Here is a 22,287-nt window from a genome sequence, read left to right on the forward strand (position 1 = left end):
AAGCCCTCGCACAGAAACGAAGACCCAACACAGCCATACATGCATACATACATACATAAATAAAAAGAATGTAAGCAGACAAGAATAGCATTGAAAAAATTAAAAAAATTAAAAATAAAGAAACCTAGAAACAGGAATGGGAAGAAGTAAGCTTCTGAGATATATTTAAGCAGCTTGTCATGTTAGGTATCCGACCAATGAATGCGAGTAAATGTTATGTTATGCATAACACCTGTTATGAGTGCTCTTAAAAATTCAGTTAGCTCTGCCTCAAGTGTTTAAAATGTTCTTGCCAAATACTCAGAATTTAGTATTCCTGAATTCCCATACCCATCAGCACACATGAATCTTTTTCATCTCTGCCAAGGAATATCCATCTGTAATCTTTTGACATGTAGTAAGAATCTTAAATAGCCAGCATTTGCCATAATTCTTCTTTCCACCAAACAAAATCTTGATATGTGACTTTATGCCACAACTACATATCAAGAATCACCCCACTGGGCTTCTCTTTGCCAGCAGAAGCATGTACTCGCTTCTGGCAAAAGTTAACAACCTTAATCACCTCCAACAATACTACTTATGTAGGTAACTTATTTTTAATAAGTTTTTTTTCCTAAGGAAGTTCTCTCAGAAAAGTGAAATGTTTCTTTCTAGCATTTTCAATTTCAACTGTCTCTAAACCCCTAACTAGCGACTTAGTGATAGGTGTCAACGGGGACACCTACACGGAAACGCGTCTTACCTTGCCGCATGAGCATCAGCTGGTGCTCGTGCCGGGCCGCTTCCATTTCCGCCTCCAGTTTCTCTTTGGCTTCTCGGATGTTTCTATCAACCTGCTCACGCTGCTGCTTCTCCATTTCATCCAGAGCCTTCCATCGAGATGCATACTCAAATTCAAACGTCCCAGGCTGAGCAAAACGCGGTGGCTGTTCTCTTTCCCTAAATTTACAAGGAAAGACATACAGAAATGTTATGTTTCAAAGGTAAAATGACATGTAAGAACAACAAACACTACCATTCACTGAGCTCTTACAAGTTCATGGCACTGTTGACAAGTACCCTCCGTGAAATATATCACAGCAACATTGTCAAACAGGTTTTAACAAGCCTAAGTTTGAGAAACTGCCCAAAGATGCCCAACTAATTAGTAAGTAAGGGCACCAGGATTCAAACCTAGGCAATCAGATGCTACAATCTGCACTCCCCTAATTATCACCTCCAATAAGGCCTTCCTGGTTTTCACTCAACAATTTTATATAAGGCAGCCTGCAACATACAACCCAAATGTCCCTTAAGTTAATTGGCTGAAGTCAGTTTTCTCTCTAAAAGTATAACTTTTAGGGATAGTAATACAAGCAGATAGTTAACTGAGTGTTATGTACCAGGTTCACTGGCTAGGCCAAAAACTACAGGCCTAATTTACTACAGTTGGCTTAATACTTGTTTGCCTTGCTAGACTATAAACTCATTGAGTACATGAAATTTCTGTTAACCACTGTAACTAAGTTCCTAGCACATATCTAGCACATTGTACACATTTAGTATTTATTTCTTTGAATGAATGAATAAATGACCGAAAAAATTTAAGACCTGTGAATGTACCTGACAGTCAAAGAAATTCTTCAGTTATTCAAAAGTACTGATAAGAACACAATTCTCACTCATCAATAAAAGTACAGATGGCTTGCAATCACAAATTTTAACTTTTATTTTGGGGTGGGGAGGGGAAGATGGTGGATGGGACAAAGTTGGGAGATAAAGGGAGAGGTGGTCACAGAGGGGAAAATGTAGTAACAAGAAACAGCTGTGGGACTTCCCTGGTGGCGCAGTGGTGAAGAATCCTCCTGCCAATGCAGGGAACATGGGATCGAGCCCTGGTCCAGGAAGACCCCACGTGCCGTGGAGCAACTAAACCCGTGCACCACAGCTACTGAGCCTGCGCTCTAGAGCCTGCAAGCCACAGCTACTGAAGCCCACATGCCTAGAGCCCGTGCTCTGCAACAAGAGAAGCCACCACCATGGAAGCCTGCACACTGCAACGAAGAGGAGCCCCCGCTCGCCGCAACTAGAGAAAGCCCGTGTGCAGCAACAAAGAACCAACGCAGCCAAAGATAAGTAAATAAATTTATGTAAAAAATAATAATAGGCACCCATATTTGTCATTTAAATCAACTACAAGGAAAAACATCCATCTGCACTAAAATCAAAGAATGCTAATTAAAACATGCATAAAATGTCATTTTGAGCCTCAACTATCAAATCTTAAAATCATAACATCCATCTTCTGTCAGGATGAAGAAAAATACTTTTATACATACACCCATAAGTATAAACTGGTATAATATTTGGGGAGAACCATCTGGCAGTATTAATCACAGTTAAATATGCATACCCTTTGATCTAAGCCATCATACCTCACTTTCTTGGTTTTAAATGGTATTTGTCATTACTTAATATGTTTTATAATCTTTGGTTCATTAATTATTGTATAGCCCCGCCACTAGAAACGTAAGCATTGTGAGGGCAAAAACAGTTCTAAGTTGCACTGGCAGCACCAAGAACAGTGCCTAGCACAAAGGCATTGCAATATTTGTTGAACTCATGCATGCAAATATTACAGGTTTTTTGTTTTTTTCTTTTTGGCCGCTCCATGCAGCATGTGGGATCTTAGTTCCCCAACCAGAGATGATCAAACCCACACCTCCTGCTTTGGAAGCACGGAGTCTTAACCACTAGACCGCCAGGGAAGTCCATTACAGTTTTATTTACTATAATAAACGAGTGACTGGTTAAGAACAATACAACATATTCATACAGGCAACTTATGCAAAAATATCTGAATCACACTGAGTGAAAAGTAATTGGCAAAGAATAACATATAACATTTTGAAAACAGGCTATTTTTCTTTTTCATCTTTAAGAAAATTCTTACTCTTTGCCAAGTTATTTAACTAGAACCTTCTCCACTCCACCCCTGCCGAAAAGTCTCCTAACTCATGGCACTTCCCTGGTGGTCCAGTGGTTAAGACCCCACCTTGCAGTGCAGGGGACGCCGGTTCGATCCGTGGTCAGGGAACTAGGCTTCCACATGCCACGGGGCAAGAAGCCCACATGCCACAACTAGAGAGCCTACGTGCCGCAACTAGAGAGCCCACACACTCTGGAGCCCGGGCACCACAACTATAAAGAAGCCTGCGCACCGCAACGAAAGACCCCACGTGCCGCTACTAAGACCCAAGCAGCCATAAATAAATAAATAAATAAATAAATAAATAATTCAAAAAGTCTCCTCTTAATTCATAATACACCTGAAGCATACTAAATACAGAAATTTTCATATCTAAAATTCTTTGTTGGGGCTTCCCCGGTGGTGCAATGGATAAGACTCCGTGCTCCCAATGCAGGGGGCCCGGGTTCAATCCCTGGTCAGGGAACTGGATCCCACATGCATGCCACAACTAAGAGTTCACATGCCACAACTAAGGGGCCCACGTGACGTAACTAAGGAGCTAGCGAGCCGCAACTAAGGAGCCCGCCTGCCACAACTAAAGATCCCACATGCTGCAACTAAGGAGCTGCCGAGCCACAACTAAAAGAGCCCATGAGCCGCAACTAAGGAGCCCACCTGCCACAACTAAGAGCTGGTGCAACCAAATAAATAATAAATATTAAAAAAAAAATTCATTGTTTCTCTGGCATAAATACTACTGACAGTATCCTCTTACCTACCCCATCCATGCCCCAGTTGTAAAAGTTGAGACTTCAAAGTCAAGTTAACATTTTACCAATATACACAAGAAAACTAGCATTCCATGTAGACCAGCCCACTCTATTAACCAGACTGTATGACTAAACAGCACACCTTACAATCCAACAATACTCAATTACAAATGTGAAGTAATAAAGACCCTTGAGAGCACATATCTAAATTATCTTTATTAGTAAAATCTTACTTATGATACTGCTGAGTTTTCTGCATTAGCTTCTCTGGCAAGCCATCTTCATCATCAAACTGCTCCATGGGCTCCACAATGACCGGACGAGGGGTCCTGGACAGGCAAAAAGCATTAATAAGAATTAACACAGTATCAAGAATTAACGTCCTCCTAGAAATCTTTTATACTAACTCCAAGATACATACTTGGAAAATTTCTTTCCTGAGAAAAATGTCTCAAATCGGTCAACAACATTGGCTGCACAGACACAGGTGAATGTCCAAGTCAAAGATGAGTACTTATTTTTTAGAGCATGGAGTCTATTCAAGGTGACAGAAAAATACATCAACCATAAAGATGCGTGAGCACCGCAGTTAACTTTTACAAAGCACGATGCAGAAGAGCGAGTACCCGACTCTCATCCTGTGTGTGTCGTCCTCATCCCCCCATCCCATCGCCTCAAATTCCCACCACCGCCCACCTGCCAGCCTCCCTCTGTGTCCAACCGGTCTTGTAAGGAAAAGTCTTTCTAAAACCTAAAATGAGACCTAGAAGATTATCAGCCAAGAAAAAGGGAAAGAGGGGGGGCCAGAAGCAACACATTCAAGGAGGAAATGGGGTGGGGGGACAAGAAGAGTGGATGATGACAGGTCTGACCTGGAAACCCTCGTTTATTGTTTTCCAAAGGAAGGGAAAGCTCACTGAGGAAAGACAAGAGAAGTAACTGGAGTACATGATATACTGATATTAAAATTTTCCTTGCTACCAGTCTCTCACCATGCAAACAGACTAAAATCTATTTATACTGTCTTCTGAACAGAGATGCTTCAGAGAGAAAAAAGTCACAGTTAATTTCTGAGGTGTTAACAGAGGAGCTAGAGAGGTGAAGGGGCTTTCGAGGTTCAGAATGCTTCCCTTTACAAATAAAGGTCCAGAGATTAAGAGACTAAATCCTCCACTGTAGGGAAAGGAAAGATATAAAACAGTTATTTATAAAGTTATTCCTGGGCTAATGAAGACATTTTAGAGAGAAAATGAATTAGAAGCAGATGTGGAATACCTTGGGGTGATGAAGACAACGAGATTAGAAACCTCAGATAAAATGCATGGGAACCCAAAAGAAAAGGGACTCACAGGCCTCATTCTCCAGGGTGAGACCTCGTGTCCAACATGTAAAAACAGAAACATAATAAAGAATAAGTAAACACAGCCTCCAAGAGTACACACAACCCAGTGAGGTGTGAGAAAGCAGTCAAGAATTCCTGAGCCCACCCAGCCCACAGGAGGACCTAGTACTCTCAGAGGACCCAAAGGGGCCCAGGGACAAAATGAAGAAGATGCACTACATGGACCACTTAACCAATGGAAGCCGTGGCAGGGCCACAAACATTCCAAGAGTAATAGAGCCAAGTAAGAACTACACCTGAACCGAGGCCAGCAACGACAGAAACCTGCACCCTCCACTTCAACACCACAAGGCCACCACCACCCTAGAGAAAACTCAGAAGAGACCTCAAGAGGAAAATGTGCTGGGGCTTCCCCAGTGGCACAGTGGTTAAGAATCCACCTACCAATGCAGGGGACACAGGTTCGAGCCCCGGTCTGGGAAGATCCCACGTGCCACGGAGCAACTAGGCCCTTGCACCCCAACTACTGAGCCTGTGAGCCACAACTACTGAGCCCGCGTGCCACAACTACTGAGTTCGCGTGCCACAACTACTGAAGTCCACACGGCTAGAACCTGTGCTCCACAACAAAAGAAGCCACCACAATGAGAAGCCTGCGCACCACAACGAACAGTAGCCCCCACTCGTCGCAACTAGAGAAAGCCCGCAGGCAACAACGAAGACCCAACGCAGCCAAAAATAAATAAATAAAATTTAAAAAATAATAATAATGCCAATGTCATAACACTGAGATTTTTGTCATTTGGGGAGCTAAAACAGATAAAAGGAAATAATAGACGTAAATAAATTCAATGTGTGATTTTTGATTGCAAAAAATAAGTTATAAAACACATTACTAGGCAATGGGAAAACATAATATTCAAGTAAAATTAAATTTTAATATTCAATATTAAATGACAATATTGGATAAACATTGTTTCCTCAGTGTGACAATTATATTGTGGCTTTATTCATAGAAGATACATGCCAGGTACTGTAATCAGGGGTCAAGTATGTTATCCATTGCTGACTCTTAAATAAATTAGCAAAGAAAAAAACAAATTTGTACATATAGTGAAAAAACTATGACAAAATGCTAACAATCAGTGAATGTAGATAACATTTATATTAACATTAAAGGATTGTTTTAAAGGGAAAATATCTTTCTCTAAACTGAAATTAAAACAAGACACTTTTGGGGCTTCCCTGGTGGCACAGTGGTTGAGCATCTGCCTGCCAATGCAGAGGACACGGGTTCAAGCCCTGGTCTGGGAGGATCCCACATGCCGCGGAGCAACTGGGCCCATGAGCCACAACTACTGAGCCTGCGCGTCTAGAGCCTGTGCTCCGCAACAAGAGGCCACGATGGTGAGAGGCACACGCACCGCGATGAAGAGTGGCCCCCACTTGCCGCAACTAGAGAAAGCCCTCGCACAGAAACGAAGACCCAACACAGCCATAAATAAATAAATAAATAAAATTTAAAAAAAAAAAAGTTAAGGATGTACCTCACATCTTATTAAAAAAAAAAAAAAAAAAAAAAAACAAGACACTTTCTCCTCCTTCTAAGGAAGCAACTCCAACATCATCTTTAGGGTATCAGTTGGAAAACAGTAAGAACAGACCACTATATCTTCATTTAAGTTAACCTGCAATGATCTTTAAAAAAACAAACAAACAAAAAAAAAGGGAAAGGGAAAAAAATTTGAAAAATGAGCACCTATCATTATGCCTCCTCAATTCCTGTGAGCTCCAGGCATGAGCACCTCTGCTGCTCTAGGTGTGATTCTAATGTTTAAAGATGTGGACATACCTTTATTATCATAGGTGAAGCTTTTTAATTTCCCCTTTTTTCTATTTTTCTGCCTCTTTTGTAATTTCAAAACAGCACAGATATATAATTTACACATACTTTTGCATACTGTGTGGTAATCATTACATATACTGTGTACAAGGCCATTTACCTAAAGCCATGTGTAGTATACAACATTTTATGACAATTTAAAGGTATTTTCAAGAAAAATTTTGATTACACAAGATGTCTACATTTAGAAACTAAATCCCTATGATACCACTCCTATAAATCACTTGTATTACCTCAGATATCTGAGATACAGTCAGTCCATCAGTAAATATTTGATTACCTAACAGGTACCAAGACTGCAGTTGGGGCTAGGGATACAATGATAAACAATCCCTGAAAGTCTTCTCAGAGACCCACCGCCTCCAAAAAAATGAGTAAACAAAAGAACCATTTTAAGACCTAAGAAGAAAAAACGATGCTGTCAGAAAGAATAACAGAGGGGCCACTTTAGATAACGCAGTCCAGAAAATCCTCTCCATAAAGCGACACTTCAGCTGAGACCAACTATTCGAACAGCAAGGAGAAGAGCATCCTGAGCTCCATGAGAATGTTTAACAACAAAGGACCTGAGCAAGGAGAGTCTACAGAAAGAAGAAACCACTCCACCTGCAGCACAGTATAAGAAGCAAGGGAGGGCTTCCCTGGTGGCGCAGTGGTTGAGAATCTGCCTGCCAATGCAGGGGACACGGGTTCGAGCCCTGGTCTGGGAAGATCCCACATGCCGCGGAGCAACTGGGCCCGTGAGCCACAATTACTGAGCCTGCGCGTCTGGAGCCTGTGCTCCGCAACAAGAGAGGCCGCGATAATGAGAGGCCCGTGCACCGCAATGAAGAGTGGCCCCCACTCGCCGCAACTAGGGAAAGCCCATGCACCGCAACGAAAACCCAACACAGCCATAAATAAATAAATAAATAAATACAATTTTTAAAAAAAGCAAGGGAGAGACTTCCCTGGCGGCACAGTGGTTACGAATCCGCCTGCCGACGCAGGGAACGTGGGTTTGATCCATGGTCCTGAAGATAAGATCCCACATGCCGCAGAGCAACTAGGCCTGTGTGCCACAACTACTGAGCCCACGCGCCTAGAGCCTCTGCTCTGCAAGAAGAGAAGCCACAGCAAAGAGAAGCCCGCGCACCACAATGAAGAGTAGCCCCCGCTCCCCGCAACTAAAGAAAGCCCATGCACCGCAACGAAAACCCAATGCAGCCATAAATAAATAAATTTACTTAAAAAAAAAAAAAGAAGCAAGGGATTTGGCATCAGACTAAACTCCACCATTTATTTGCTGTGCAATCTTAAGCAAATTACTTAACATCTCTGGGCCAATTTTCTCACCTGAAAAATGGAACAAATAATAACCAGTGTTGTTCTGGAAATCCATGAAATAAGACACATAAAATGTTCAACACCTTGCCCATTCCCTCAAAATTGTTTATAAATTATTCTAAAAGCTACCTGTAAGAAACAGTTAAATATTTACCAATGCCTGGCTATGACTTTAAAAAACAGCAATTAATCAAAGCCTGCAGTGGAAAAAACATACTAACCACACACCTTGCCTACTGCTTTAGTCCTTGCCTTCCTTCACTCTTTAAGTAACTATTACAAGCTTACTATGTGGCCAAGAAATATCAGAATACAAATGTTAGGATTATAGTGTTAAGCCAGACAAAGTCCCTGCCCTAGTGGAGCTTATATTCTACCGCAGAGAAAGACATGCAAGTTAACACTAAGTGCTATGAAGAAAAATAAATTGGAGAGTAAAGCATCAGGCTATTATAAGATAAAACAGTCAGCTTCCCTGAGGAGATAACATCTTAGCGAAATGTGAATAAAATGCAAGAGCAAGGCCTGTGATGATCTGGAGAGAGAGCATCTCTAAGGAAAGGGAACAAGACCCAAGTCTCTGAGAGAACAAGTTGGCAGAGCTGTAATTCATGCTACATCTGCTATAAAACAGTTTTAGCACAAATGCTTAGCTGTCAAAAACAAACTGAAAAATGCTTTACAAATCACCAAACGAAGCTCCTTGGGGCCAGGAAACAATTTTTTTTACATTGTCTTTGTATCCAATTCCCCAAATCCTAAAATATTTGAATGATCCCAATCAACAGCACAAGTGCCAGAGGTGGGCACAGTATCAGATAAAAGAAATCAATTCAGTAATCAACTAAGGAACTTTTACACCAAATTCAGTCTGAAGACTAAGTAAGAATGCATATCCAGAGCTTTCTTGTGGGCAAACTGAAAGGAAAGACATGTTAATATGGCAACAGGTTTAATGACCATCATAATTACTTTAAAATATTTTTAAGTAAATGGAGAGATACATCACATTCGTGGATTGGTAAAGGTTGATAGAAGATGTTAATGTTCCCCAGAATGATCTGTAAACTCAAAGCAATTCCAATCAAAAGCCCAGCAGATTATAAACAGAAACTAACACACCATTGTAACGCAATTATACTCCAATAAAGATGTTTAAAAAAAAAAAAGGCCCAGCAGAATTTTTTTTAATTGACAAGCTGATTTTAAAACCAGTACGGATATACAAAGAAATGATAATAACCAGAACAATTTTGCAAAAAGAATGAAGTTGGATGATACTATCTGACTTCAAAGCTTAGAATAAGGTAATTAAGAAAGTACAGTACTGGTGTAATAGACATACTGATCAATTAAACAGAAAAGAGTACAGATTTTTTTTCCAGTTTTTTGATAAAGGTAAAAGGTAACAAAGGGGAAATCATAATCTTTTCAATTAATAGTGCCAGAACACCCAGATATCTATGACAAATAAATAAACTGTTACCTCCCATCATACTCAATACGAATCACAGGTTTAAATAAAAAGCTATAAAATTTCTCCAGAAAACATGAGAAAGCTTTGCTACCTGAGGAAAGGCAAAGATATCATACAAGGATTCAAAAAGAACAAAGCATGAAAGAAAATAAATTAATAAACTGGACTTCACAAAATATAAAAACTTCTGCCTTTGAAAAACACTATTTAAAAAATTAAAAAGCAAACCACAGACTGGGAGAAATAGTCTTAATACAGACCTGTACCCAGATTTGTTAATAATGTAAGACAAACAAGTCAATTAAAAAACAGGCAAAAAATGTCAACAGACATTTCACAAAACACACAAAAATAGCCAAAAAGCACATGAAAAGATGCTCATCATTGGTCATTAGGAAAATAAAACTTAAACCACAATGAGACACCACTACACTCACTAGAATATCTAAAAGGCTGAAAATACGAAGTGCTGGTGAGGACATGATCAACTAGAACTCTCTCATTCATTGCTGGTGGGAATGTAAAATGGTACAAACATTTTGGAAAACACTTTGGCAGTTTCCTATAAAGCTGAACATATGGTCATTTACTCCTAAGTATTACCCAAGCCACATGAAAGCATAATGTTCACAAGAAGCTTTGTACACAAATGTTCGTAACAGCTTTATTCACAATGGCCAGTAGTTGGAAGCAACTTGAACATCCACCCACAGGTCACCGGACAAAGTTGTAACTCAGCCATAAAAAGGAACAAAATACTGATACAGTGATATGGATGAAATCTCATAAACATGCTAAGCAGAACAAATCAGACATGAAAGAATACACACTATTTAATTTCATTTCTATGAAATACAAGAAAAGACAAAACTAATTTATAGTAACAAAAAGATCAAGAGCGGTCTAGGCAGGGATAAGACGCTCTAGGCAGGGATAAGAGGTGGGGAGTCACTGCAAAAGGACACAAAGGAACTTTTGTTGGATGCTGGAAATGTTCTATATCTTGACTGTGGTAGTAGGTTACATGACTACATACATACATTTTTAAAAACTCACTGAGCTCTACATGCAAAATTGGGTGCATTTTAACACATGTAAATTATACTTCAAAGTTGATTAAAATGTCATTCATTCATTAAACGTAACATTTTGCTTTGCACACAATAGACGTTCAGTAAGTTGAACAAAAATTGTAATACAAAACATTCCTGAGATTCATGTAGAATGGATCAGTACACTGAAGTCTGAATAAAATATGACTCCTGACGGTACATAAATATACCCTATTTGTATTCACTGAGTATTTACTCAACACCTACTTACCACATGCCAAGGCAACATACAGAATGCACTACAAATAAAGAAGTGAGAACAGAGAGAAGCCCATGTGTAACTGTATAGAAGAATGACAAGACGTTTAAACTCACGTTGTTAGCAAGAATGCCCCATCACCACATCTCTCCAGAGCCTTTCGTGCAGGAGGTTTTGCTGCGAATTCCACAAAGCCTTTTCCCGTAGCTCTACCACGGTCATCCACGACAACCACAGCTTTCTCTACTGGACCAAACTGGGAAAATGCTTGCTCTAGCAGCTCATTGGAGACAACCGGAGAGAGGTTCTTGACAGTTAAGGCTGCTCCATGTGTAGCAAAACGAATTCGGAGAGGTCTACTCTTCAAAATGGTGCCATCCAGCTCTGCTTTTGCAATTTCAGCCAGTGTTCTGGACTCCTTTTTAGGAAAAAAAAAATCACCTTTTAAAAATTACAGTAACAGGGTTTCCCTGGTGGCGCAGTGGTTGAGAATCTGCCTGCCAATGCAGGGGACACGGGTTCGAGCCCTGGTCTGGGAAGATCCCACATGCCGCGGAGCAACTAGGCCCGTGAGCCACAATTACTGAGCCTGCGCGTCTGGAGCCTGTGCTCCGCAACAAGAGAGGCCGCGACAGTGAGAGGCCTGCGCACCGCGATGAAGAGTGGCCCCCGCTCGCCGCAACTAGAGAAAGCCCTTGCACAGAAACGAAGACCCAACACAGCCAAAAATAAATAAATAAAAAATAAATTAATTAAAAAAAAAAAAAGATAAAAAGTTTAAAAAAAAAAAAATTACAGTAACAAAAAATTTTAAATAGTGGTTTGTTTCTAGGGAGGAGAGCTGGGCAGCTTTAGAAAATGACTGATAAGGTCATTTTGTTTTTGTGTCTTTCAATGATGGTATCACATGCATTTTATTAATATTTTAAAGATAATTAATTTTCAACATTTTAAGTAGAAAGTTCCAACCTCAATGTCGTGTAAAAAGTCATCACTTAAAGATGATCTACTCATAAACAAATTACCAGCTATTAAATATTCAAAGTAGTATCTTTTATAAATCTCCTACATGTATTAAAAGAAACACATAATTACTTTTTGAGACCGATTACCAGTTACTAGAAACTATTACTGAAAATATATTAATTCTCTATACACTCCATGGTTCTGATATTTGTATCTTAATAAAGCATACCACACCTCTCCAATGCCAGACAAATCCCTTTCCATTTTTATTTCCATTTCTCTTTTATATTATCTGTAAAAAACTACTATCAGGTGTTATTAATCACCTCTTCTGAAATACTTTCATGGGCCACACATTTCTCACCACTACAGTGAGAGAAGCAAACACACATTCATGGGCTGTAAGAGTTCTCTCCCAAAAAAAGAGTTCCCTCCATTATACAGAAAAGTGCCCATACACTTATTATAAACTAGAAAATACGTTCATTCCTGAAACTACAAGTTAAGAGAACTTCCTTCTTGAAGAATTCAAAGTTGGTATAAAACACAGGCAGCTAAAACAACAAACTAGTAAACTTACTACAAGTATGTTCTTTTTGTGCTGTGAAAACTTCCCTGCAAAAACTGCAAGAGGCTTTATATGCATTTGTGAGAAAAGTACAAATGTACTTTCTTATGAAAAGTCTTAAGGTCACAATAGCTTTTTATTCAATCCCTAAAATGTTCACAACAGTTTTAAATTACTGCACTTAAGCAAAAATCTACCTACAGAACTAATTTTACAAAGACAAATGAACCTAACCTTTTTATAGATATTCAAAATGGCCATTTTGTTTATTACTCTTAACTTAGTAACAGTAGTAGTAGTACCAGCAAACATTTCACGAATATCTAACAAGGGGTATGTCCTTTGCAGCTAAGATGTCAGGTAATCCAGCAACTCTGAGAGGCAGATTTTAGGAATAGAGTCTTGAATTAAAATGCTGTCATACATATAACTGCGAATGGGAAGAAACGTGAGGAAATTTCATGGGGTGATGATAACATCTTGATCTAAAATCATGAAACCATACAGTTAAAATTTGTGCATTTCACTATATGTAGATTTCAAATACCTTAAAAAACAATATTGGACTCTAGTTAATGATAAGCATGCTGAAGTGTTTAAGATTCATGGACTGATGGACGGATGGAGATAAGAGATAAAGAGATATGTGAAAAAAAACACAGCAAAATTTAATTGTAGAATCTAGGCATTGAGTGTATGAATGTTCATTTCTATACTCTGAAATTATTCATAATAGTATGTTTGTGGGCAGGGGAATAGAGAGAGCCTGGTGAGGACTTTGTAAAACTGTCAAGTGTTTCTAGAGGGCATCTCCTGTTCAGATTCAGTCAGACATAGTGACAATGTCACGTATCTTCTTTTTTTCAGGATGAGCAAGAAATCTCCATTTTTATGTTAAATCAAGTACTTTTTTACTGTTGGCAACAAATTCAATTTTTAATACTTTCTGGCCAAATAAAATGTCTATGCTGTCAGGAATTTTCAATGCCACAGTCCATCTTCAAAGTTTATACTTTTTATGGTTTTAAATGGTTCTACATCAGGGTTCCCCAATCTCAGCACTAGTGGCATTAGGGGCAAGATAATTCTTATTGTGGAGGGCTGTCCTGTGCATTGTAGGATGTTTACGCTAGTAGAACCATCCCCCAGTTTGACCACCAAAAATGTCTCCAGACATTGCTAAATGTCCCCTGGGAAGCAAAACCACTCCATGTGAGAACCACTGCTCTAAATGTGTACCAAAGTACCTGTAAAGTCAATTAAAATTATGTATTTGAAATGAATCAAAGATTTCTTTACTTCATAGCTCCCGATGACAATAAGATAACTTTTATTAAGTGGTTACTACATGCCAGCCATTCATTCCTCCCCCCATATATATACATATACACACACGTGTGTGTGCACTATCTTTCATTATCCTTACCAACAATCTAGTAAAGTGGCTTTTGTTACTATCCTCACTTCGCATATGGGGAAACAGGCTTATAAAGGTTCAAAGTAACTTGTCCAAGATCACACACAAATGCTGATTTCAATCTATACAAAATTCACAACCTCCATCACCATAAATACAGCCTTCCAGCTGGTATCCCTGCATCACTCTTCATAAAACGTAAAACTACAGGTTCTTAACTGAAAGGAATACAAAAAACAAACAAAAAGAAACTGACATGACTACCCCAAAACAGAGACTGCTTCAACTAGCGTCTAATGATTTCCACTGGCTCCACTTTCACTTTCCAACAGCTCTTTCCAAAGCACATGATCTTTTCTCCCATTGTTTACTAATGGTGAAAATTCCCCACCGCAAGAGTACTAATAAGTTAATAAGTATAAGGAAATACACTGACGCAAAATGAAAAAATCCTTGTGGTCATTCAGTAAAGTTGCTTAAGTAGCCTGCAGTACGTTCATACTGTGAAATACAATGTGGTCATTAAAAAGAATCTAGTGCCATGAAAAGATGTTGAAGATGTTTATATTAAATGAAAAACTCAGAGCACAATAAAATGTGTATGGAACAATTTGATTTTTATGGAAAAATTACACAATGTTTAACAGTGATCATGTTTAGTAAATGTACTAAGGTAGGGAAGATCTGCTAATGTTAGAATTGTAATTAAGAGAATGTCCCTGAAATAAAAGATGACTTCAAACTATATGCTGGGCAGGCCCATTACATTCTCTGCTACGTCTCCTCTAATATTTGAACGTTCTATAAGAAGCACATATCATTTCATAATTAAACATAAAAAAGCTAGAGGAGGGGGTTTAGTCCCCAATGACTGACTAAAAGTAAATTCAGTTGATTTTAATTCTTTAATTAGAACAATGGTTCTCAAACTTTAACAAGTATCAGAATAACATCGAAGGGTGGTTAAATCTCAAAATTGCTGGGCCCCAACCCCAAATTTTCTGATTCAGTAGATCAAGGGTGAGGCCCTAGAATTTGCTTTTCTAACAAATTCCCAGTTAACAATTTTTGAGATGGTTTCGGGTCAGCACTGCTAGCATGAATGGCAGGGAAAATAATTTAAGTGGACTTCTGCTTACACTAGGAAGAGATCTGAAGTTACTGGACGGGGACCAACCACACTTTTGTGAATCACTGTTCCAGAAATCTGGTTTACTAAAGCTAACAGTAGGGGAAAATAAAAGCAGAAACCAAGTTCCAGTCACACTAATGACAGTTTTAACTACAGTAAACTTGCTTTAAAATGAACTACAACTTTTCAGTTAATTTATCCAATCTAAATTGTCAGTAACCACCCAAAACCTAAAAAGCAGAGTCTGGGTCTAAAATTCCACAAAATGTGTCCAAAATACACACAGTCTTTCTCATCGCTCATGTACCATGGACTCACAATCTGGGTTAGAACCTCACGAGTAGCTGCCACTTAAATTCTTTTCCCCACCATTACATACACCATCTCAAAAATGTTGCCTCACCTCATCAATTAACTGGAAAACTACAATTAACTAGAAATAAATTAAACATTAACTACTAAACAAGTAAAAAGAATTCCTAAAAACACAAATCAGATCAAATTATACCACTATTCTAGAGCCACTACACCACCAGTACACACTATAGCCACCATACCATTACTTATACTCAGATCAGGTATGCACTATGATTTTTCTAAGTAGAAAAAAATACATAATAACTCAGAAATATTTAAAGCTCTTAAATCTACCTGTTAAACACAGAGTTCGGATTAAACAGTAAAATTATCCATGAAGTAAATCTCATAAACTAAATTCTAACTTCCAACTGACAAATTTTTAACATTCCTACACAAAAATTTAGCGTGATGGAGTCTAGAGGAGCATATCTCAAAGGAGCGGACAACAGCAGCCCTTCTCACCTCCCCATTTCATAATCCCATAATTTTTTTAAAGAAAAGAAAAGCGAGGGCTTCCCTGGTGGCGCAGTGGTTGAGAATCTGCCTGCCAATGCAGGGGACACAGGTTCGAGCCCTGGTCTGGGAAGATCCCACATGCCGCGGAGCAACTGGGCCCGTGAGCCACAACTGCTGAGCCTGCGTGTCTGGAGCCTGTGCTCCGCAACAAGAGAGGCGGCGATAGTGAGAGGCCCGCGCACCGCGATGAAGAGTGGCCCCCACTTGCCGCAACTAGAGAAAGCCCTCGCACGGAAACGAAGACCCAACACAGCCAAAAATAAAATAAATAAATAAAAAAAGGGAAGGAGCAAGCTTTAAAAAAAAAAAAAAAAAAGCGAGGACCTGTATTTTCCAATATAGTAGCCACAAACCACATGTGGCTATTTAAATTAAGAATAAAAATACAGTGTGAAAAAAAATAAAAAATAAAAATGGGGAAACTGAGAAAAAAATTACAAAAAAAAATTAATTAATTAAGAATAAATAAAATTTAAAAGTCAACTCCTCGGCCACAACAGCCACATTGCAAGTGTTGAACACTCACATACGGCCAGTGGCTATTCTACTGGACAGTGCAGACACACTGAGGGAGGAAGAATTTTTAGTAGCTTAAAATTAGGAAGAAAAAGATTTTTCCACATCAAAAAGAAATGTTTATTGGCTTACGTATAAGGCTTCCAAACAGGGAAATGAGCCTTACCATTCTTCCTCCAGAATGTCGACTTCAAATAGAACAAGATGGTGCCAGAGGCCAACAGATTGTGAAAAGTTAAATAACACCCTTCTGGAAAGTTTACTAAAAGTTGCCATAATACGTTATTGTAGAAGTCCTAAAACCCTAACTTCCTTAAGATAAATTTTGGATTTACGTTAAAAAATATTTTTAGCAAGTGAAAGGCTGTTTCTCTAATGTCCAAAGAATAATTAAACATACTATAATTTTATGTTCAAAATGCCAATTATTAACTTGAATTTTAAGAAATGTCTAACCCTTCTCTTGAAGCCATTTAGATCTTCAAATGTTCTAACACTAGTGTCACTGAATTATAATCAGTTTTCTCTACATATTAAAATTTTGCCTTTGTCTACTCACGGAGAGAACTCGATTTTGAAAGTTTAAGTTCCAAAAGAAAGCTTCGGGAACTGCAGTGAACATAAAATTTGAGGATCAAACTAGAAAGACAACAGACACAAAACCCACTTATTATATAAGACGGCCTCCTCTAAGAAAAGATATTCTGTTGGGGGAAAAAAAAAATCCATCTAAACACGAATTACATTAACGCTGTAATAAGCGACACTGCGAGCACAAAGCACACAGAAAAACCTAATAAAAGTAGCTCTTTTGTCCTGTAAGTGTAAACTCACTGCTCAATTTCTTTTAAAGATAATTAGGGAGGCACAGTTATGCACTGATGTCGGAAAAACCTATTAGGTTCAGACTGACAAGGGAGGTAAAATATGGCTATTCTAGTATCACAATGTATAAGCGAGACATCAAAATAGCGGTAAGTAAGTCCTCGTGGAAGCACCCTCACACGAGGCAACGCACTGAGGGGAGAGAGGGGAGGCGAAGGGAGAGGGGGGGAGGGGAAGCGAGGAGGGAGGGGAGGCGAGAGGAGAGGAGGGCGAGGGAGGCGAGGGGAGGCGAGAGGAGGCGAGGGCAGAGGAGGAGAGGGGGAGAGGAGGGAGGGGAGGCGAGGGGGAGGGGGAGACGAGGGGAGGCGAGGGGAGAGGAGGGAAGGGAGGGGAAGCGAGGGGAGGGGAGGTGAAGAGAGGGTAGGCGAGGCGAGGCGAGGGGAGGGCGAGGGAAGGGAGGCGAGGGGAGGGGGGACGAGGGGAGGGGGAGGAGAGGGGAGGTGGGAGGAGGGGGAGGAGGGGGAGGGGGAGGAGGGGGGAGGGAGGAGGGGAGGGGGAGGAGAGGGGAGGGGAGGGGAGGGGACGACCTCTCGGCCCCCGGGGCCCCGCGCCCCGCCCCCGGCCGCCCCTCACCAGGCGGTGAAGCCGAAGCCGCGGTTCGCGGTTGATGAACACCTCGCTGGGCTCGCCGTAGCGCTCGAACAGCCGCTTGAAGTCGTCCTCGGTGATGTCCGTGGGCAGGTTCCCCACGAAGAGGCGGCAGCGCTGCGTGTACGTCTTCTCACCCGGCTTGAGGAAGCTCTTGATGTCGATGGTGAAGCCGCCCTCCTCGGCCGGCCGGTCCTCGGCGGGCACGGCGGGCGCGGGCGGCTCGCCGGGAAGGGCGAGCGCCATGGCCGCCGGCTCGCCCTCGCCGGCCGCCGACTCCAGAGCGCGGAGGCGCGCCGGGTTCTTCTCGATGCGCACTTGCTTCAGGTTTCCTCTCAGCATCATCTCAGCGCGTGCCCCCCAGGACCCGGCCTAGAGCTCGACCTGCGTGTCGATGTCCGCGCACAGAACCGAGGTCGGGAAGGACGCGCTCGAGGACGCCGCCAGCCCGCCGCCCGCACTCACGCCCCGGCCGCTCGCCCAAGATGGCGCCGCCACAACCGCGGTGGGAAGGAGAGACGCCGCACAAGCCCCGCCCCTCCGCCGAAGCCGCGCCGAGGCCAACGCGCCTGCGTACTGCTGCGCCCACGGCGCCCTGGTGGCGCGCGCATGCGCACCGCTCTGCGCGCGTCCCTGTTCGCAGCCTTCCCACAGCTGAGAGGAAGGCAGATCCCTAACCCCGTAGGTAACAGTGATGTTGGAAGTTGCAGCAGTGTGTGAAAACGCAGTGATTCGGGAAATATCCACATTCTCTTAGATGCCCAGCTCAATTTTCAATGACAGCAGAAAGTGAAAACTTGCAGATTTTATACATAGCATTGAATAACGAGGTATTCCCCAGTGATTGAAACAAGTAAAAACACATTTCTGCCCTTTTCAAGAGCAAGTTTTTATTATATTTCCTAATGAAAAATCCAATTCTATAACATAATTGTGGTGTTGATTATTCACCTCAGAGAAGGACTCCGTGAACACCTATTGGACCACACCCTAGGACAGGGTCATCAAACGTTTTCTGCAAAGCGCCAGATGGCAAATATTTTAAGATCTTCAAGCCATAATCTGCGTCGGCCAAACTACTCAGTTCTGCCCAGTACAGCTCCTGGCACGTGGTAGGTCTTCATTGAGTATTAAAAAGAAATGAATTCACAGTCACTTTCCAAAACCGTTCAGCAGTTTCTCGCGAACTTAAACAAATGCTTACTTTAGAACAGCAATCCCTCTCCTATTCATCCAACTGAAATGAAAACTTGTGTTCACACAAAAACCTGCATGAAAATGTTCATAGGGCTTTATTTGTAATCAACGAAAACTGGAAACAACCCAAATGTCCAACTGGTGAATAGACTAACAGTGGTACATTCATATAATAGAATATATTCAGCAGTAAAAAGGAATAAACTCCTGATAGACGCAATAATGTGACTCAAAGGCTACATACCGAATATATGACATTCTGTAAAACTAGCTACAGAACACAGATCAGTGGTTGCCAGGAGCTGGGAGGTAGGGAGGGGCTGACTAAGTAGAGATACAGAGAAGTTTTTGGAAAGGTAGAAGTACATCTTGGGACTTCGCTGGCAGACCAGTGCTTAGGACTCCACGCTTTCATTGCCGTGGCCCCGGGTTCAATCCCTGGTTGGGGAACTGAGATCCTCCCCACCTCACTCACAGCTGATATTGTCAAATTTATTAATTTCTCCAAAAAAAAAGGCACAGTAAATGAAATTGTCTCATTCTATCAGCACCAAATCAACCAACCTAATTCCATATATAGCCACATGCGCTGCCTTCCCTCCTGTTACAATGAATGAATGGTCAAAAATCCCCTCTTAGGCCAAACCACTGGATGGCAGGTTTCCAGTTCTTTGCTTCTACAGTTACCTAATCCCCTTCCAAGTGCTTAGTTACTTGATCTGTACGGAAGAACTATTCCCATCAGCAAAAGAAACTGTTGATAAAACTTTCATCTTGGGGAAAAAAAAAAAAAAAGGAAAAAACCTTCTCTACACCACACGTTGTCCTTTAGCTACTGTTTCTTTAGTCAAGAAAGAAAGGAAGGAAACAAGAGTTGTCTGTTTTCTGTCTCAATTTGCTCATCCTTGATTTCTTCTTCAGCCACACTGATCAGATGTCTATCCCACATTCCATGCCTCTGAAACCTCTCATGTCACCATGGGAGACAGCTTCCACTTTGACCAGATGCAGCAGTCATATCACAGATCTTCCAGCAGCATTTGATGTTGTAGATCTGGGCCTGAGTTTTTTCATGTGTAATGTGGGAAGAATACCTTCTTTACAGAGTTATTGTGCCTATTAAATGAATTAAAGTATAGTCTTTGGAAAATAATCTGGCATCATAAATACAAGTACTATTATCGATCGCTTCCCTCCTACCTTCTTGAAACACTATTCTACCTTCTGCACTACGATGTTCCCTGATATTCTCACAGCCACTGGCCACTCCTTACTCTCTCTGTCTTTCCTGGGAATCTTCACTTGAGAACGTTGGAGAACCACAGGTCCAAGTCCTCCTCTCCTCTTCTGCTACACTCATTCCCTAGGTCAGACCGTCCACACCAGGGCGCCTCAGAAGCATTGGAGCAGGTTTTTTAAACCTCAACACTGTTGATATTTTGGACCGAATAATCATTTTTTGTGAGGAGATGTTTAGCAGCATCACTGGTTACTACCCAGTAGATGCCAGTAACACCCCACTCGCAGTGGTTACAAACCAAAATGTGCTGGGAATTATTCTAATTGCTTTACACTTACTAATCATCACAACAATCTTTTAAGGTATGTACTATTCATATCATCTTTTTTCTAAGACTTTATTTTTTGGAGCTGTTTTCAGTTCCCTGCAAAATTAAAGGGACGGTACAGAGATTTCCCATGCGTTCCCTGCCCTACACCTGCACAGTCTCCCCACTATCAACATCCCCACCACACGGGACATTTGTTACATTTATTGACCCTACACTGACACGTCATCATCGCCCAGAGTCAAGAGTTTACATTAGGGTCACTCTTGGTGTTGTACAGACTCTGTGGGTCTGAAAAAATGTATAATGATGTGTATCCAGCATGGTAGTATCCCACATAGTATTTTCACTGCCCTAAATCTCCTCTGTTCTCCACTTATTCATCCCTCTCCCCATCCAACCCCTGTTAACCCCTGATTTCTTCACTGTCTCCATAGCTTTGCCTTTCCAGAACATTTCTATGTACCCTTTTCAGTCTGTCTTCTTTCACTAAATAATATGCATTTAAAGTATTCTATGTCTTTTCCTGATCTTATAGATCACTTCTTTCTAATGTTAAATAATATTACACTGTCTGGATGTACAACAGTTTATTTATCCATTCACCTACTGAAGGACAACTTGGTTGTTTCAAGTCTGGCAATTATGAATAAAGCTGCTATAAACATCTGTGTCTGGGGCTTCCCTGGTGACACAGTAGTTAAGAATCCACCTGACAATGCAGGGGACACGGGTTCGAGCCCTGGTCTGGGAAGATCCCACATGCCGTGGAGCAACTAAGCCCGTGCGCCACAACTGCTGAGCCTGCGTGCTGCAGTTACTGAAGCCCACGCGCCTAGAGCCCGTGCTCTGCAACAAGAGAAGCCACCGCAATGAGAAGCCCGCGCACTGCAACAAAGAGTAGCCCCTGCTCGCTGCAACTAGAGAAAGCCCGCACGCAGCAACGAAGACCCAATGCAGCCAAAAATAAATTAATTAATTAAATTATAAACAACAACAACAACAACATCTGTGTGCAGGTTTTTGTGTGGACTTAATTTTTCCATCCTCTGGGTAAATACTAGCAGCGAGATTGCTGGATCATATGGTAAGGGTTTGGTTTTTGAGAAACAGCCAAAGTGTCTTCCTAAGTGGCTGCACCATTTTGCGTTCCCATCAGCAATGAGTGAGAGTTCCTTTTGCTCCATATCCTCCAGCATTTGGTGGTGTCAGTGTTCCAGATTTTGGCCATTCTAGCCAGGGGTACAGTGGTATATCATTTTTATTTGAGTTTGCATTTCCCTGATAACATACAACATGGAGCATCTTTTCATATGCTCATTTGCCATCTACATCTTTGCTGAAGTGTCTGTTAAGGTCGTTGGCCCATTTCTTAACCAGGTGTTTTCTTATTGTTGAATTGTAAGAGTTCTTTGTAAATTTTAGATAACAGTCCTTTATCAGATGTGTCTTTGGCAAATATTTTCCCCCAACCTATGGCTTGTCTTGGCTT

The 22,287-nt window shown here is 41.1% G+C and overlaps 1 protein-coding gene across 1 annotated transcript in view; it reads right to left on the reverse strand.

Annotated features, from left to right (window-relative positions):
* The window catches only part of PSPC1 (paraspeckle component 1), a 63,235-nt gene extending 44,705 nt beyond the window's left edge, over positions 1-18,530 (reverse strand). The window contains exons 1-4 of the mRNA XM_036831374.1: positions 18,016-18,530; positions 11,199-11,500; positions 3,957-4,052; positions 746-942 (exon numbers count right to left, since the gene is read on the reverse strand). Coding sequence (XP_036687269.1) covers positions 746-942; positions 3,957-4,052; positions 11,199-11,500; positions 18,016-18,375 — 955 coding nt within the window. The 5' untranslated portion in view covers positions 18,376-18,530. The remainder of the gene's footprint in view (positions 1-745; positions 943-3,956; positions 4,053-11,198; positions 11,501-18,015) is intronic.
* Positions 18,531-22,287: the final 3,757 nt, after the last annotated feature.

The sequence above is a fragment of the Balaenoptera musculus genome, chromosome 18 (genome assembly GCF_009873245.2).
Source record: "Balaenoptera musculus isolate JJ_BM4_2016_0621 chromosome 18, mBalMus1.pri.v3, whole genome shotgun sequence".
Lineage (NCBI taxonomy): Eukaryota > Metazoa > Chordata > Mammalia > Artiodactyla > Balaenopteridae > Balaenoptera > Balaenoptera musculus.